Source organism: Camelina sativa, chromosome 9 (genome assembly GCF_030686135.1).
Source record: "Camelina sativa cultivar CO46 ecotype springtype chromosome 9, ASM3068613v1".
NCBI lineage: Eukaryota > Viridiplantae > Streptophyta > Magnoliopsida > Brassicales > Brassicaceae > Camelina > Camelina sativa.
The window spans coordinates 5,585,609-5,602,266 of NC_141888.1; the positions used below are offsets into that span (position 1 = coordinate 5,585,609).

Here is a 16,658-nt window from a genome sequence, read left to right on the forward strand (position 1 = left end):
TCCACGTTGTTCATTACAAGTTACACAACACAAGTAAATCTAATTTAGTTTGTCTTTCCCAGCTTTGACATTGATGGTACTTGTATAATATTCTGAACAGTTTTTACAGTTATCAATCATAATTTAGTTGTCAGTAGACTAGGACACGTTTGTCTTCTGTCTAAAAAACAATGATTCTTCTATTAAAAAAAAAAGTAGAGTCAATTAAAACTTCAACTTGGTTCTCCACATTTCTCCAATAACTTTTCCAGGCTGTGGATTATCCGGTCCTCTATCTCGCTGCCCTGATGTGAAGTACAGATAACCGTTCCAGAATCCGGCCATGGCTGTTTTGACACGGAATGGTAACCGTCCAATCACAGACCAAGTCTGCAAATATATTTCATATTCAGTTAAGAAAAGAAAAGAACAGAGCTAACGATTGAGATGATGATATAGTATCACTGACCAAAGTATCTAACTGGAACCGGAAAATCTCTCCAACAAGAACAAGCCTCTTCGTCACTGGATGCCAATCTGTGGTACCACCAACGATAACGATTGAGTTATTGACAATGATCCATGCAGATTCAATGTGGGAATTGTTCTTTGGCATTGGTGGCATCATTTTCCACTTCGTTTCCTCGTCCATCATGTACACCTCACCATTAAAGATCTGAAACGCGACCAAAACATTAGAAACTAGAAGCGTGCCTTTGGTTCTTTCAGTTTTGACTAAAGTAAAAAAATCTGGTTTAGTTTTTAAATGCTCAACAGTCAATCCTTATCAGTTAAAGTCGAGATTGAATAAGTGGAAACACAAAAACAAGAGATTAAAGAGGAAGGTAAACCTCGCGTCTACGTGAGCACTTGAAGATGGTTGAGTTAGGTTTGGCCATGAAGTCACCTTCTTGGCCACCGATGACAAGCAGTTTATCGTTAGCAACTACACAAGCCCTACACAGCGTAAACCGCGATATTAGCAACCTAAGGGACTCAAAACCAAAGGCAAAACCAGGCAGTGACTAAAACCTGTGCGGTCCACCTCGAGGGATTGGAACCTCTTCCCGCCATTCGCCAAGGGCTTTTCCATCTTTTACAGCTATGCTCCAATGGTCAAAAGCAACAGCATTGCGATTCTCTTTGCTTCCACCGATCACATGAAGCCTCCCTCTCCATATCTGAGTTGCAGGGGCATACCTGAATCCAACAAAACAACAAAACAGAGCTCGATGATCGAACTTGACTATACAGAAACAAACAAAAAGTACATCTTCTGATCTAAAGTCTTTACCTTGGAGCTGGTAGTGAAGGGAACTCAAGCCAAGTCTTTGTAACTGAGTCTAAGACAAAAGAACGAGAAGTAGGTCCTCTGCACTGAGGACCAAGCTGCCCTGAAACTACATACACATACCGTCCATCCGTGACAATCCCGAGGTGCGAATTCGCCATCTCTTTAGGAGTGTCGAATCTGGCGCACCACTTATTGTCTGTGAAATTGAACACATCCACATGAGAATGAACCTGAGGCAAAACAAATCAAGTGATCATTCAAAATCTGTTCACAACACATTTCTTCAAAGAACTTTTCAATTTGAGTATAAAAATAAACAAGCTCCTTACGTAGTCTAGACTGCCGTAACCAGAGAAAACATACAAAAGGTTTTGGATTTGAACAGAGTATCCATCAAGACGTGGAACTGGAGCAGATTGCATTTGCTCCCAATGTAACTCCGGCGCCGGTATATCGGCGAATGTTGCAGATAATAATCGGACATGATCTTTTGTATCATTCGTTTGTTTGCTTCTCTGCAAGTGAAGAAAAAAACTCAGAAGAGCTAAACCCTAAAAACACAATCAATTGAAACGTAGAAAGGAAGAATCGCTGATAAACCCTAAAACACACACAATTCATCAATCTTAAAGATAATAAATTCATCGTTCCTCAAACCTAAGAATAGCTAAAACCCATCAATTGAAAAGATTAAGCAAAAGGGACCTTGGGAATCTGAATCTCCGGCCGGTTAACGGGAACCAAGATTGAAGAAACGGCGGTGAAGGAGAGATTTGAAGAAGAAGAAGAAGAAGACAGAAAAAGGAAAGCTGCAACGAATCCAATCCCAACAACACTGGTGAAATACAATACAAGTATCAATCTCCTTGAAGATTGGTTATGATGATCATGTTTGTTCGCCATTTGTGTTTACGCAGAGCTCGTGAAAGAGACATCTCGTCCATATAGAGATGTTTTTTCTCACGTAGGTGAAGAAATCTCTGATTACCGCCGGAAAAACATGTGCGCCGGTGGTTTTCACTCCGCTCCTTGTTTACAATTCTGAAAACCTTCTTAACGAACGAGAAGGGTTTGTTTAATCATATGGGCTGGATTTAAACTAAGCCCAATGTTAAACAAAAGCCCATGAGAGAGAATCATTTAAATGTGCATCGAAGTGGATCAATCTTTAGCGATTACGAAAGATTGTATTAAGTTATCAATAAAGATCATTTAATACTGCTTTAGTCATCTGTAAATAGAGCTCAGATCTATATCTGTCTTTCCTTTGCTTTGTCTAGCAGACTCTACATTGATCCTTGGCCTGAAGGTTAGTTTCCGTTTGGTTTACATTCATAATTTGTACTCGTATACAACGATTGATTATAGGAAAACATTCAAACACACTTGAATTTGTTAGCAACTATGAGCGACCCAGCCATTTCTCCTCCTGATGATGATGATGGTACAAGCAGAGCTTCTACTTCTTCAAGCTACTTTAAGCTCTCTGATATTCCAGGTCCCTTAATCCCCACGGTTCTACTTCGAGAAGACAACTATGCGGAATGGTCCCTTAATATCCGGAGTTTTCTCAAAGCAAAACAAAAGATTGGGTTCATCGATGGTTCAATTCCTAAACCGTTGACCGATTCGGACCTAACTTTGTGGATTGCAACAAACTCTATAATCGTGGGGTGGATCCTCAAAGCTATCGATCCCAACGTTCGTTCCACGGTTGCTTTTACTAATGATTCTTGCAAACTATGGGAGAGCCTACGACGTAGATTTTCTGTTTCCAATGGTGTTCGTGTCCATGAGCTAAAGGCTATGATATGTTCTTGTAAACAAGAAGGCCAAAGTGTTAAAGATTATTTTGGCCGACTCTCCAAGTTATGGGAAGAGCTCGAAAGCTACAAAGCTACTCCGGATTGTTCGTGCCATGCCGCAAAATATATTGAAAAGGAAAGGGAAGATGAACGAGTTCATCAGTTTCTAATGGGACTTCATAGCTCTGGTTTTAGCTCTGTTCGCTTCAGTATCATTAGCCAAGATCCTCTACCAGATTTAAACAAAGTTTACTCCCTTGTTATAACAGAGGAGCAACGTTTTCAGGCTGCTAAGTTGAAGGAAGGTAAGCTTGAGCCCATGCAGCAACGTGTTCAGGCTGCTAAGTCGAAGGAAATTAAGCCCGAGCTTGAACCCGAGCAAGTGCAACATGTTCAACCTAGAAGGAAAGACATTTCTTGTTCTCATTGTGGGCGTAGAAGACATCAGGCTGAGGAATGTTATGCACTTCATGGCTATCCAGAGTCGTGGCATGAACGACAAAAGAACAAGCCACCCAAAGGTCGAGGAAGACATGGAACACGACCAGTTAGTTTGGGAAAATCAATCAATATTCAGGAAAGAGTTAATGTTTCTCATACGGCAACTACCAGTCAGTCTCTCTCATGCTTGAACATGGATGAATTCAACACTTTTCTGAATCTACGGACAATGCAGCATCCTGAATCTAATATATATTCTGGAGGTCCATCAGGTACAACCACTGTTTGACTGATGTGATTATCGATACACTTCTCACTTTTTTTTGTTTTTTGTTTTGTTTTTAATCTTGAATTATAAATTAAAGGTTCTGAATGGTTACATCGTAAGAAACAGAGCAGATATAACATACCAACTATTCTTTTTGGCATGCTCTATTCCGTGAATCACACGGAGCCAAAGAAACGGAACGTGGAGTTAAGTGATGCATATCTTACTATAGTCATATTAACACTTCCAAATTTTATGTATCATATTATCAGATTTAAATCGATTCCCAATGGCACAAAAGATGGAAGCGAAAGGTGGAAATGGAGGCAAGGAATGGGATGATGGAGCCGACTATGAAGGTGTGTCACAGATCTATATACGAGAGGGTGTTGGAGGTAGTCTATCAAGTTCGATTATGTCAAGAATGGACAACCTAAACATGGGCCAATCCATGGTGACTCGGGTCAAAATTTCACCGAGTGGGTACGCTTTCAAACTCTCTATAATTTCTTGGTCCATTCATGAAAAGTGTGCTTGATATTATTTTGCTACTATTTCTGAGTTTGTTAGATTGCATAGCCAACCAATATGGTCGGTTTGATCGATTCGAATTTTTTTATTATTTTTTTCGTTGGTTTATAAATTATTATCTAACTTATATCTTTAAACATCCATATTATTCTAACTTGAATCGTAATTTAATCTTTACGTTCAATGTGTATGAATACCCTTTAATTTCGATGTATTTAGTTTCTGGTTAGAATTGGTTTAGGCTTGGTTAATGTTATCGACTCAGTATGAATTGATTTTTCCATGTGGATGTATACATTTTGCAGTTTGATCTAAACCATACATGTCATGAACGTATCGTATCGGTTACATGTTTCTTGGACGAGGGTGCAATACAAGGATTTGTGATCAAAACCAATATCAGGACTTCTGCACTCATGGGATATAACCTTGGTACTACGTTTAAACTTGAAGTCAAAGGCAAAAAGATCATTGGGTTTCATGGATCTTCTGACAAAAACCTTTATTCTCTTGGAGCTTATTTTGCACCACTCTCTCCTGGTGATTTGAAATACTAGGAGTTCCTCGGAAAAGCTTAATATTATCTATATTTAAGCATCATCAGGTTGATTCATGAATGCTTGAAAATGTACTTTTTGATTATGTATATATATCACCTTCACGTGTTATTTTATTTTGGCCTGTCTTTCAAAGTCTTTTAATAAAGAAAAGTTAAAATCCTATATTTGTTTATGTAAAATTTATAGAATGATTTTTTTTTTAAAACTAAAATGCCAATGGCCAATGAGTAGTGTCCCCCATCCTATATTTGTTTATGAAAAGTTTATAGAATAATATTAAAAAAAAACTAAAATGTCAATGGACAATGGGTAGTGTTACCACAGAATGGTTCTTCAATCTTTCAATCTCATTAGCCCCATAGACTTTTTTTAGAAGTGGGAACATCCACTATCTCAGTGCCAATTGACAATCTACTGAACGATTTCTACCATATATATATCCGTTTACAAGTTCTAAGACTACCGATGTGGGACGTGGCCATGGTTTCTATATATTTCATATTTTTGTCTCCACGTTGGAATCTTTTGTACCATTGGATTGTTGATGAAATCTAAGAATGAAGTTTTCATCGTTTTCTCTAGCGCCAGGAATAAGAACTCAGAAGAGCTAAACCCTAAAAACACAATCAATTGAAACGTAGAAAGGAAGCATAGCTGATAAACCCTAAAACACACAATTCATCAATATCCCCTTCTCTGAAAATGTGAAATCGAAGAGATGATCAATTAGCTAAATTAAGCAAAAGGGACCTTTTGAACAATGTTGGGAATCTGAATCTCCAATATTATTTTGGCTTTCACTAATTCAATTGTTTGCAATTACAACAATGCTATTTTCCAAACTAGTTTCAATGGTGTTAGAAAAAAAAAACAATTGTACTAAGCGAGAACACTTCCTTGGTTCATTTGTCAAATTTCTGGTATGACAAAGACAATTTTTGGTGGTGGTCAAGATGATCACTGGAACAAGACACTTTTCAGAGTCAGAAGAATGATTGCAAATTTACAACCTTCAGTGATTTCTTGTACGTAGTTACTTGTCCCCTGTTGTCAATTTGTGCTCTTGATGATATTATTCTAACAATGCAAGAGAAAACTCTTGAAAATCGCAGACAAACAAACAATATGGGATTGAAAAGAATATCGCAATCAACACAGGAACAAAGTGTACGAAGAGGCACTGCTTCGATGGTTGGACTTGGAGTATACAACATCTAGTGACTAAGGAGAAGACTTTAATAATCATTGTCTCAGAACAATTTCTCAAACTCAAAGTAACACATAATTGTAAATTTTTACATTCATTTAAAAAAAAAAAAAAATTCCTTTAAATGCCACTAAAAAAGTTTTTTTTTTTCCAAAAATACCACATTTTAGTTTTTTTTTTTCCAAAAATACCACAAAAGTTTTTTTCCAAAATTACCACTAACACAAAAAATTGAATTTTAAGAATGTAGAATTTTTTTTTTTTATGTTTAGGTTGACAAATTTAGTTTTAGGGTTTAGTTTTTAGGGGTAGGGTTTAGTATTTATAATTTAGGAATTAGTTTTTAGTATTAAAACTTTAGTTCAATTATGTGGTATTTTTGGAAAAAAATACATTTTAGTGGTAGTTTTGGAAAAAAAACTAAATTGTGATATTTTTGGAATAAAAACCTATTTTAGTGGTATTTATGACAATTGCCCAAAAAAAAAGTTGCCACAATTAACCAATACTACGGGAATGCTCATCAAATTCTTTAACATAGAATAGTTTAAAATCCTACTGTATATTGTATGTTTATGAAAATTTATAAAATGATTTAATAAAAAAAAAAATGTCAATCGAGAATGAGATGTCACCCGTTATTCTATTTAATGAAATGGTTCTTCAATCTTTCGATCTCCTTAGCCCCGAAGACATGTTAAGAACTGGGAACTTCTATCTCACTCTCAATTGACAATAGACTGAATGATTTCTACCTTATATATATATCAGTTTACAAGTTTTAAGAATACCAATTGTCTCCACGTTGTTCAAGTTACTTACAACACAAGTAAATCTAATTTAGCTTGCCTTCCCCAGCTTTGACACTGGTGGTGCTTGTCAATTTTAATTAGTGGAAATCATAAATTAGAGGTTAAAGAGGAAGCAAAACTCGCGTCTCGTGAGCATTTGAGGATGGGTGAGTATCAATATATACAAATATCAATCTCCTTGAAGATTGGTGATGGTGATGGAGATGATCATGTTTACTCGCCATTCGTGTTTACATAGTGCCCGTGAAAGAGACCTCTCATCCAATGATCCAATATAGAGATGTTTTTCTCACGACGGTGACGAGAACTCTGATTACCGCCGGGAAATCATGTGCGCCGGTGGTTTTCTTTTCCGGTTTGTTTGGTCATATGGGTTTGGATTAAAACTAAGCCCAATGTAAAAATAGCCCATTAAAGAGCAACGTTACGTATTAATGGAAGAACAAAGTAGTTGCGGAATAAACAAGGGCAAATCAGTCAATATGATGTTAACGGTATAAAAGTAGTTTGTATCGTTCTCTCTTCGTCTTCTTCTTTTTCTACTTCGCCTCATACCCAAGAAACAACAAAGAAAGCATGATGGAGATGGAGATAGATAACGATGTGTTATATGTGCATGATGAAGACGATGATGAGTTAATCTCATATCATCTGGAGTCGATGTTGATAAAGAACGGAAATGCCAAGCCAAACAACTTCGTCCAAGACGTAGACGTGTTCAACAAGAATCCGAGGGAGGTGTTCGATTCTAAAAACCCTATCTTTGCGTTCGTTAAATCTCGAACAGAGGCTTGTGGTAAAACCGATGGATGCGAATCTGGCTGCTGGAGAATCATGGGTCGTGATAAACTGATACGATCAGAGAAGACCGGGAAGTTTCTAGGGTTCAAGAGGATTCTCAAGTTCTGCGAGAAGAGGAAACTAAGGGAATACAAGAGAACTTGGGTAATGGAAGAGTATAGGCTTGTGAATAGAGGGAAGCGAGATGATGAAGCAGCTGTGATTTGCAAGATTAGGCTTATGTTCGAAACCAAGATTACTTTCTTGCTAGCCAAGCATTTTTCGTATCTCTTCACATCACAATCGCTTCCTCTTCATGCAAGGATCTCGTTCTCAGATTATGGAATCGGTTTACCCTATTCTTCACCAGAGGATCTATCTTATCTGCAGATGCTCATCGATAAAGAAGGAAACATTTGGTCTAGCTCCAACGACGTGTACTGTGTGGAGCCATCGATGCATGTGAGTCTTGATCAGAGCTATGAGGATCTTAAAAAAAGACGTTTCTTCTTCGTGAAACGAACAAAGACTTGTGGTAAAACCGATGGATGCGATGGCGGTTGCTGGAGGATCATGGGCCGTGATAAGGTGGTTAAGTCGAAGGAAGGGAAAGTTCTTGGTATCAAGAGAGTCTTTAAGTTTATTGAGACGGTACAACGAAGATATGTTCTTCAAGGACAAGATGTGGAGGTGACTTGGGTTATGGAAGAGTATAGGCTTACCAAAAAGAAGAAGCAGGATGAAGTGATTTGCGTTATCAAGCTTCTCTTCCCATACTTACTAAACCACTTGCTTCGAAGGTGGTAATTTCTGGATTTCATGATGATCTAAACGCATATTTCAGATTCCGTGCACAATCATTTTTATCGTTAAACATCATCAAACTGATTGTCATGATTCATGAGTCTGTGTGCTTTTTTTTTTCATGTATTGGAACTATATAGTTTCTTAAGTCTCTATTTCCTTTTCTCGTGGTTTGTGGTTGTGATTTGGTAAAACATACAATAACGCTAATCACACATATAAACATCCGTGAAAACTTGAGCTCAAATATGTAGCCGATTTTATAAAATAGAGCTACGTTGAATGCCTTTAAATAAACGTACGACGTCCTTTTAAACCGCTTAAGCGACGAAATAAACGACATTACTACACGCACTCCTGTATATGAATTTATATGTGGTCTCTCTGTACAAGAATCGAATTGGGACTCTTGTTAACATGTCAAATAATAAAAGTGTAAATATATAGCTGCATACTTGAGCTAATGTTTTTGAATAGGTTTTGAAAAAAAAAAAAATTTAAAAAATAGAACAAAGCAGCATATAGGGGTATCCAAAATTTGGTATGAGTACCAAACCAAAAGCGAAGGCCGTCTTCGAATTATATAAAAAAAGAAAAGGAAAAATGGAAGACAGAATTTGCTACATTATAGTTCATTTTTAATAAAATTTTAGGGTCGTCCACAGTGACTACAAGGGACATCATCCATCCAAAGTGAGGGCACTGCCGAAACAAACATATACCAGTACGAGCCGTTACAATGGGACATTTAAATATATAATGCAATTATCGCCACTGTAATTTTCTGAATCTTTATGCATCATAGACGTTTGCGTCTGCAAATTAATGGACATCATACACTTTTTCTCAAGGCTCATCAAATAAAGAATATCGGTATCAAAGGGATGCATCGCTAGTGGACTAGAGGTAATACCAAACTCAATATATGCTAAATTGATATCCCATGACAACTCCCATTTCAACAAATCCTTAAGCTTCCAAACCTTTTGCCTATGATCATCGTATCTAGTAGTCGCGTCAATGTACATCGTATTATGTCGTTATCATGTACTACTTTGGGAGGATTTTTGTATGGTGTTTGTAATTAAAAATAATTATTAATATTGACAATTTTCATTGGTAATATTTTGTTTTTAGGTTTTTGGTTTTTATTTGTTTTTGGTTATATTTTATTTTATTATTGTAATAAAATTATAGACTAAAATCAATTTTGTATCTTTTCTTGTATTATAAATTTATAATGCATTGGAACACCATTATTAGAGCATTCTCAATGGTCATCTTTTGATGGGTGTCAAGACAATAAAAAACAAAAAATAATTAAAAGTTGAGAAGAGAGAGAGATTCAGGGTCTCTGCCCAGACACTCTCTAACCTCTTTTTCATTGAAAGTCATCTTTTGATTGGTTAATTTTTTTAAAACAAATAAATTTTATGTTAAATATTTTTTTAATATTAAAATGTTATTTGAGACCCCAATTTGAGAGTATTACCAATGGTTATGCTCTTAGTGTTAGCTTTCTCATCACAGCTCATAAAACCTATGAACTATTATTATCAATACTAGGTATTGAGCCCCCGCGATATCGCGGGGAACTCATTTTAATAAAATATTTATTACAAATTTATTTAATATATTTTTATTAAATTATTTTTAATTTTTGTTTAAGACTCAATGTTATTATCCCGGGTAAAATTTATTGTTGGATCTGCGACTGACCTCGATACACTTCCTATGAAAGACGTGATCGCATAGCGGTAGCCGTGCGCATTCATCATCCTTTTGAAACCCGTGGGTGAGGATGATGAGGCATATGCTACATTCGTCCCTGTCTTTCTTTACTTCTGCGGGCGACAGAAGATACTTGACCGCGTCGGGATTCCCCTTTGGCGCAACATTGGGCAAGTCTGCAGGCACGAGGAAATCTCCTAGCGCTTCGCCTATCGTTGGGAGCTCCCCCATTATCTGGGCTTCAATGTGTACAGCCATCCTTATGCAATTGTGATTTAGAAGTTCAGGTCCGTCCACCTTTGCGCGCATCAACCTATGCATGATAATGAGAGGTATGTGATGATTCTCAAGCCACTCCCGGATGCATTTCCTGTAGAATTATAAGTTATTTATTATTATTTTGTGTTATGTTATTTAGATAATATAAGTTATTTATTAAATGTCGTCACCAAATGTTATGTTTTGCTTACTTTATTCTTAGTTCTTTCTTAAATTTTCCTTATTGTTTGCTTTTTTTTGTCATTTTATTTTTTCCAAACATTTTGTCAATCTATATTAGCATTTTTAAGTACATTTTGTAAACTGATCTTTATTAAAGTGAATATTACACATAATAGCATTATAACTTTCAAGACAAAATAATTGAACACATTAAAGGGTATATATGGAGTAGAAAAGTACATATATTCATGTATTCAAATTCAAACAACTTTATATAAATATTTTATCTTTAGAATATTACATGGATATTTCTAATTTTATAATTAATTTTAAAATCTTTTAATTAAGTTTGGTTATATGAATAATTATATTGAAGAGACATACTGCTCCCTGGTTTTTGTACATATTAAAAAAATTACTGCTCCCTGATGTCAATATGTTGACTACATCAGTTCAAAGTGATAACTTGTTTAGAAAAATCATATGACCTCTAAATTCTAAATATGTAACAGATTGCATAATTCAACTCCTAAATTGCATAATTCCAATTTTGGGGATCTTACCGTAAGTGTTTTTTTTTTTTTTTGTTTTTAACATTAAAAACGAAAAAATCATATGACCTCTAAAGTCTCACTATGTGCTGCTTGTATCACATGGCCTAGATTACAACAAAGCCCAAACGCAATAAAAGCCCACAAAAGAAGTTAAATTGTTGTCACTCACGTGTTGACTGTACGACTAGTCATGTCGGCGGTTCATTTCACTGTCCAGTGCTGAAATCACGGTAATGCTCTCTCGCTCTCTCTTTCTCAATCTTCTCTTTTAGTAAGCTTCTTCACAGTTCGTTCATTCATCAATCTTGATTTTGTTCATATACTTTCGCAATTTTTCCTGTTGAATTTTCCGGTAGATCTGAATGATTCAAATCGGAGTAATCGAAGCAAGAAATGTGAAAGTTTTTTGAAAATTTCTCTGTGCAGATTCAACAATGAAGATTCAAGCTATAGTGAGACTTTAACTTGAGCTCTTCTCTTAAACTCATCCTCTCACCGACGAAGAGACTCTAAAAAAATGGGATCTGTGTCTTTAAAGATCGGCGATGGAACAGCCAGATTCCGACGAACAACGGTTTGTTCCTCCGCCGTGAACCTCCTCATGCTCTTCTCCGTCGTCACCACGAATCTCTTCGCCTTATACGCTTTCTCCTCTCATTCCCAAGCTAACTCGCCACTCGTCCACCACTCCAACAACATCTCACTCGTCTCTCACCATCTCTCTTTGATCCTCCGAGAGATCGATTCGTCTCAGCGCAAGCTTGCTCAGATGGAGAAACAGATGCTTGGATACGAATCCATTGATCTCTCTCGACCAAACATCGTACCCGAGCTCAAATTGTTCCTCCAGCGTCATCAGCTTCCTTTGGGGAAAGATTCGCGTACAGGGATCACTGAAATGGTGTCCTCCGTTGGACACTCTTGCGAGAAATCTGCGGATTTGCTTTCTCAGTATATGTCATACAAAGTGTTTGATAGATGTCCTGATGATTGGAGCCTTGGCCAGAAGTTGATTCTTCGTGCGTGTGAGCCGTTGCCGCGGAGGAGGTGTTTAGCGAAAACGGTGCAGAAGCAAGATCTGAGTAGGTTTCCTGATTCGTTGTGGAGATCTGTTAGTAACAAGAGTGTTAACTGGAGTGGACTTGGTTGCAAGAGTTTTGATTGCTTGAAAGGTAAGAAACTTAGCCGGGAATGTGTTGGTTGCTTTGATTTAGGTAATGAGAAAGATAGGTTTGTGAAGGTTAAGGGGAAGAACGATTTCTTGATTGATGATGTGTTGAGTTTAGGAAGTGGGAAAGTTCGAATCGGGTTTGATGTTAGTGGTGGATCAGGGACTTTCGCAGCGAGAATGGCTGAGAAGAACGTGACTGTGATCACTAACACGTTGAACAACGGTGCTCCGTTTAATGAGTTCATAGCCGCGAGAGGGCTTTTTCCCTTGTTCTTGAGTTTAGACCATAGATTCCCTTTCCTTGACAATGTGTTCGATCTCATCCATGCTTCTAGCGGATTAGATGTTGAGGGTAAAACCGAGAAGCTTGAGTTCTTGATGTTCGATCTTGATCGGGTTTTGAAACCTGGTGGGTTGTTCTGGTTGGATAACTTCTACTGCGCTAACGATGAGAAGAAGAAAGATCTTACACGTTTGATCGAGAGGTTTGGGTATAAGAAGCTTAAATGGGTTATTGGAGAGAAGGCTGATGCACAGGTTTATCTCTCAGCTGTATTACAAAAGCCTGTGAGAGCTTGATCGGATAGGCAATGGTGAGAGTAAGACTCTTGTTACATTGGATCATAGGTTATATAAATTGGAGTTCATTAGGTAATATTTTATTCGAGAGAGATGAATAAGCAATATTTACAAGGGGAATTGGAGAATATCATTTGTATAAGTTTTTCAGTGTAATGAATATGTTGTAATTCTGTTTATTATTACTATTTTTATGCGACTTTATCCATATAAATTTATAGCATACAAATAAAAAAGAGTAGACTATGTCGCATTCGACAATTATTTCTTGTTGTTTTACTGTAATAATTTTCCTTTTTAACTAAGTATACTACTCTTGGCATCAAAGAATGCAAAGAACTGCCCAATATAGACAACAAAATCAGAGTACAAAATTCTTCTTTATTGAGACGAGAAAAAAAAACATAACAAATGATATAATCTCAAAATCATGTGTGATTATTATGAGGCGAAAAAGAACAAGTTTTCGTGATTATCCTCATAAATAAAACTCTCTAGTAAATAATCGAAGGAAAAAAGAAGAACGATGAGGTCTTTTCACCTTACAGGTGAGAGAACTGGTCTCATCAAGATTTTTATGACACATAAAAATGGAGACACGTTATTACCCAGAGAAAGGCTCTTCTCTATTTTAACATCCACTGTTGAAAAATACGACTGTGTGTGGCCAATGCAAAAGCTTTTCAGCGGCGCTTTAGTTAACCACGTCGAGAACCAGCTTGCGGGACTTGAGAACCGACCATTTCAGTCGCCTGTAGTACGCAGCTTGGAGCAGAGCGAGGGAGAGTAGGAATATCCATTTGAAACCCATCTGAAAATAGTGCAACCAACATTTATGCGTCATGTACACTTGCTACAACAATTAGTTCTCTCAAGTCCCCTAGTTCGGTCATTAACCAAAACTAGTAACTTTGATAGAAACTGTGTCACATTAACTGCAAAGTCTAAGGGAGAAAATGCAATGTTCACCAGAGAACAGAGAAAGATAAACCTACCAATTTCCTCTCTTCCATTTCTGGTTCAGCTGCCCAGGCCAAGAATGATACAATATCTTTACCCATCTGCACCGTAAATCAAAAAGCAAATCATGACACTGAGAAAGGATAGACCCATAAGGCCTAAACATTCATGTTTTTTAATATTCAAGAGGGGGAAAACTAACCTGTGCCTCTGTGGCGGGGACACCATCCTCATACTCAACAGCTTCATCGTTGAGCATTTTCGGCATAGCAATTGCTCCACCAGGGAAGTAAGGATTGTAGTGTAACCCCTCTCTTATCTGTACAATTATCATTGGAATTTTCATAACCAGCACTTTGAATTTGAATAAGTCCAAATGTGTAAAATGAGAGAGAAACTTACCGAAATGCCAGCAGGAGGATCACGGTAACCAGTCAGAAGAGCAAATACATAATTTGGACCATTGTGACGTGCCTGGCAGGCAGAACATTAAAGCTATTTAGAACACAAACACACAAGTTTCTACAGATGTTCAGTTTAAGTGAAGTAGCAACAGCAGCAGACCTTAGTTATAAGACTTAGATCAGGAGGATAGGCTCCACCATTAGCAAACCTTGCAGCTGATTCATTCGCATATGGCTGAGGAAATCGGTCACTGAGTTTACCAGGACGGGTGAACATCTCACCCTCATCATTAGGTCCATCTACTACCTCGATTTCAGCTGCCATTGCCTTCGCTTCTTCCTCTGTGTAGGCGACACCCACCAAATCTCGGTATGAGATCAGAGACATTGAATGGCAAGATGCACAGACTTGCTGATAAACTTGATGCCCACGACGGATCCTGCTCATACAACAACAAACCTTCATAAGTTAATACAATATCAATCTTTCAGCTGAAGTTACACAGCCCATATAAGTTAACAGGAGTTACACTCTTTCATTTTTAAAACAAAAAAAATAAAGTCTATGAAAAAAACAGACAAGAAAAAGGAGAGTGGTGAAAATATGTAGATAAACACTCACGAAGCATGGTCATATGAGCTGAGAATGCCATCATGAGGCCAAGGGTAATTTGGAGATTCCAATCCGTGCTCAGCTTCATCAGCAGATGCAACGGTAGAAAAACTCAACAGTCCTGTAACACCAGCACCCAAGAGGGCAAGTGCTCTTACACCAGAAGAGCCAGCATCCTCATGAGCTTTCTTCGAAGAAAACCAAGACAACACTGGAGTTGCCTGCAAGATAACACAAAACCAATGATCAGACAAAATGGACTGGCAAGAGATTGCTGCGTTCTACTAAGGTTTTCACATTGAAGCAGAAACTAAACATAATTAAAAGACCATGTCATGCTAAAAACTTCCTAACAGGAAGACAAATCACACATATCATTGTCTCCTGTTTTATGTTCCAAAAAAATGAAAAACTTCACTAACAATTCTCTATCACTCGTTAGCTAATAATGCAAATCTCCCAAAACACAATACTTTTACCCACAAACCCAAAGAAATCTCTTAAAACAGATCCCAAACTGAAATCGTAAAATAAAAACTAGAAACGAGGAAAATGTAATTTAAGAGTGAAAAAAAAGAATCTCACAACTGATTGGGAGTGAAGCTTCCTCCTAAGAATTTGCTGGATAACTCCTCCTCCAACCATTTGATCAAACGCTTTGTACCAATCAACTCGCTGAAGAACAAAAATGAAATTGAATCAAAAACAGAATACTGAATCAGTGATATAATGCGATTACACGACACATATACGAAAATAAAACAAAAGCGAACAAGCCCTAGAAATCTGAGTCTATAATACAGATCCGACAGATATAGATAGCTCTAATCAATCAAAAAATGCCCGAAGAAGACAGCGAAGGATTCGAATACGAGATATACGGATAGAGATGGGATCTCACCGGAAAATGAAGAAACGAGATCGGCGACGGAGACGATCGAGTTGGGAAGGAACGAACAAGTAAAAAAGAGAGACGAGAGAAAATGGGAGTTCCACGATGACACAGCGGCTGCTAGACACACGACAGTTCACTTCTTTGGGCCTTAATGGGCCAACGTTAAATTTGTACGTGCCCAATTTATTCCGAGATAGATTTATGACTCCATCAATTTTTTTCTCTAATACATACGAAAAAAGAAAGGGAAAAATGCCAAAAAAAACCTGAAGTTATTTTTATTTGGACGTTTAATACCCAACTAGGTAGTAATCCGTGCTACAGTACGGGACAAATATTTCAAATAAATTTTAAATTCGTAAAATGACTAATAATTATATTTACTTTAGAATGGGAATGCACGTCCCGTCCCGTCCCATCTCCACATGTTCCAACCCATCTTCTCTCGTCTCGTCTCGTCTCATCCCATTTCGTCTCGTCTCATCTCATATCATCTCGTCTCGTCTCATATCCATCCAATTTTTTTTTTGTCTTATGTTCGTTCTCTTTTAAATAATTATCCATTAGACAATGTTTATTAAAAGAGATTGGATAAAAATTAGATGGGATACCAAATTTCTCGTTGAATATTTTTTTTGTTAGTTAGTTGAAACTATCCAAATAATTATAGTTTTAAAAAAGTATATAATTGTTTTAAAAAATACCAAATTTTCAAAGTGCTCGTTCCAAAGTGGTTAATTAACTGTCGCATAATAAATTCTTATCCAAATTAGTGAAAGCTTGACACTTGAATTTTTCTACCAGTATTTTTTTGATTTTGTACTTTTAT

General features: G+C 37.1%; 5 protein-coding genes across 7 annotated transcripts; 3 read left to right on the plus strand and 2 right to left on the minus strand.

The window, feature by feature from the left end:
* Positions 1–63: 63 nt before the first annotated feature.
* Positions 64–2,316, minus strand: LOC104710540 (kelch repeat-containing protein At3g27220-like). Its single transcript, XM_010427158.3, has 7 exons — positions 1,979–2,316; positions 1,603–1,788; positions 1,274–1,503; positions 1,012–1,179; positions 831–936; positions 449–655; positions 64–369 (listed from the first exon to the last, which is right to left on the minus strand). The coding sequence occupies exons 1-7, from the start codon at positions 2,174–2,176 to the stop codon at positions 205–207; spliced, it is 1,260 nt and encodes a 419-aa protein (XP_010425460.1). The 5' UTR covers positions 2,177–2,316; the 3' UTR covers positions 64–204.
* A 128-nt stretch (positions 2,317–2,444) lies between these two features.
* Positions 2,445–5,038, plus strand: LOC104710542 (uncharacterized). 3 transcript variants are annotated; one of them, XM_087464318.1, is made up of 4 exons: positions 2,447–2,582; positions 2,673–3,791; positions 4,060–4,270; positions 4,624–5,038. In XM_087464318.1, exons 2-4 carry the CDS (start codon positions 2,678–2,680, stop codon positions 4,631–4,633), a joined length of 1,335 nt encoding a protein of 444 aa, XP_087320444.1. In that variant the 5' UTR covers positions 2,447–2,582; positions 2,673–2,677; the 3' UTR covers positions 4,634–5,038. The 3 variants fall into 3 exon arrangements, with proteins under 3 accessions (XP_087320443.1, XP_087320444.1, XP_087320445.1); XM_087464319.1 differs by having other exon boundaries at positions 2,772–3,791; XM_087464317.1 differs by having other exon boundaries at positions 2,445–3,791.
* A 2,411-nt stretch (positions 5,039–7,449) lies between these two features.
* Positions 7,450–8,645, plus strand: LOC104710543 (uncharacterized). The gene has a single exon (XM_010427161.2). It carries the CDS (start codon positions 7,474–7,476, stop codon positions 8,482–8,484), a length of 1,011 nt encoding a protein of 336 aa, XP_010425463.1. The 5' UTR covers positions 7,450–7,473; the 3' UTR covers positions 8,485–8,645.
* Positions 8,646–11,299: 2,654 nt separating this feature from the next.
* On the plus strand, positions 11,300–13,218 carry LOC104710544 (putative methyltransferase At1g29790). The gene is made up of 2 exons (XM_010427162.3): positions 11,300–11,437; positions 11,634–13,218. Exon 2 carries the CDS (start codon positions 11,725–11,727, stop codon positions 12,955–12,957), a length of 1,233 nt encoding a protein of 410 aa, XP_010425464.2. The 5' UTR covers positions 11,300–11,437; positions 11,634–11,724; the 3' UTR covers positions 12,958–13,218.
* Positions 13,219–13,318: 100 nt separating this feature from the next.
* LOC104710545 (cytochrome c1 1, heme protein, mitochondrial) lies at positions 13,319–16,024 on the minus strand. Its single transcript, XM_010427165.3, has 8 exons — positions 15,836–16,024; positions 15,520–15,609; positions 14,944–15,155; positions 14,482–14,761; positions 14,320–14,391; positions 14,120–14,236; positions 13,953–14,018; positions 13,319–13,768 (listed from the first exon to the last, which is right to left on the minus strand). Exons 2-8 carry the CDS (start codon positions 15,577–15,579, stop codon positions 13,652–13,654), a joined length of 924 nt encoding a protein of 307 aa, XP_010425467.1. The 5' UTR covers positions 15,580–15,609; positions 15,836–16,024; the 3' UTR covers positions 13,319–13,651.
* Positions 16,025–16,658: the final 634 nt, after the last annotated feature.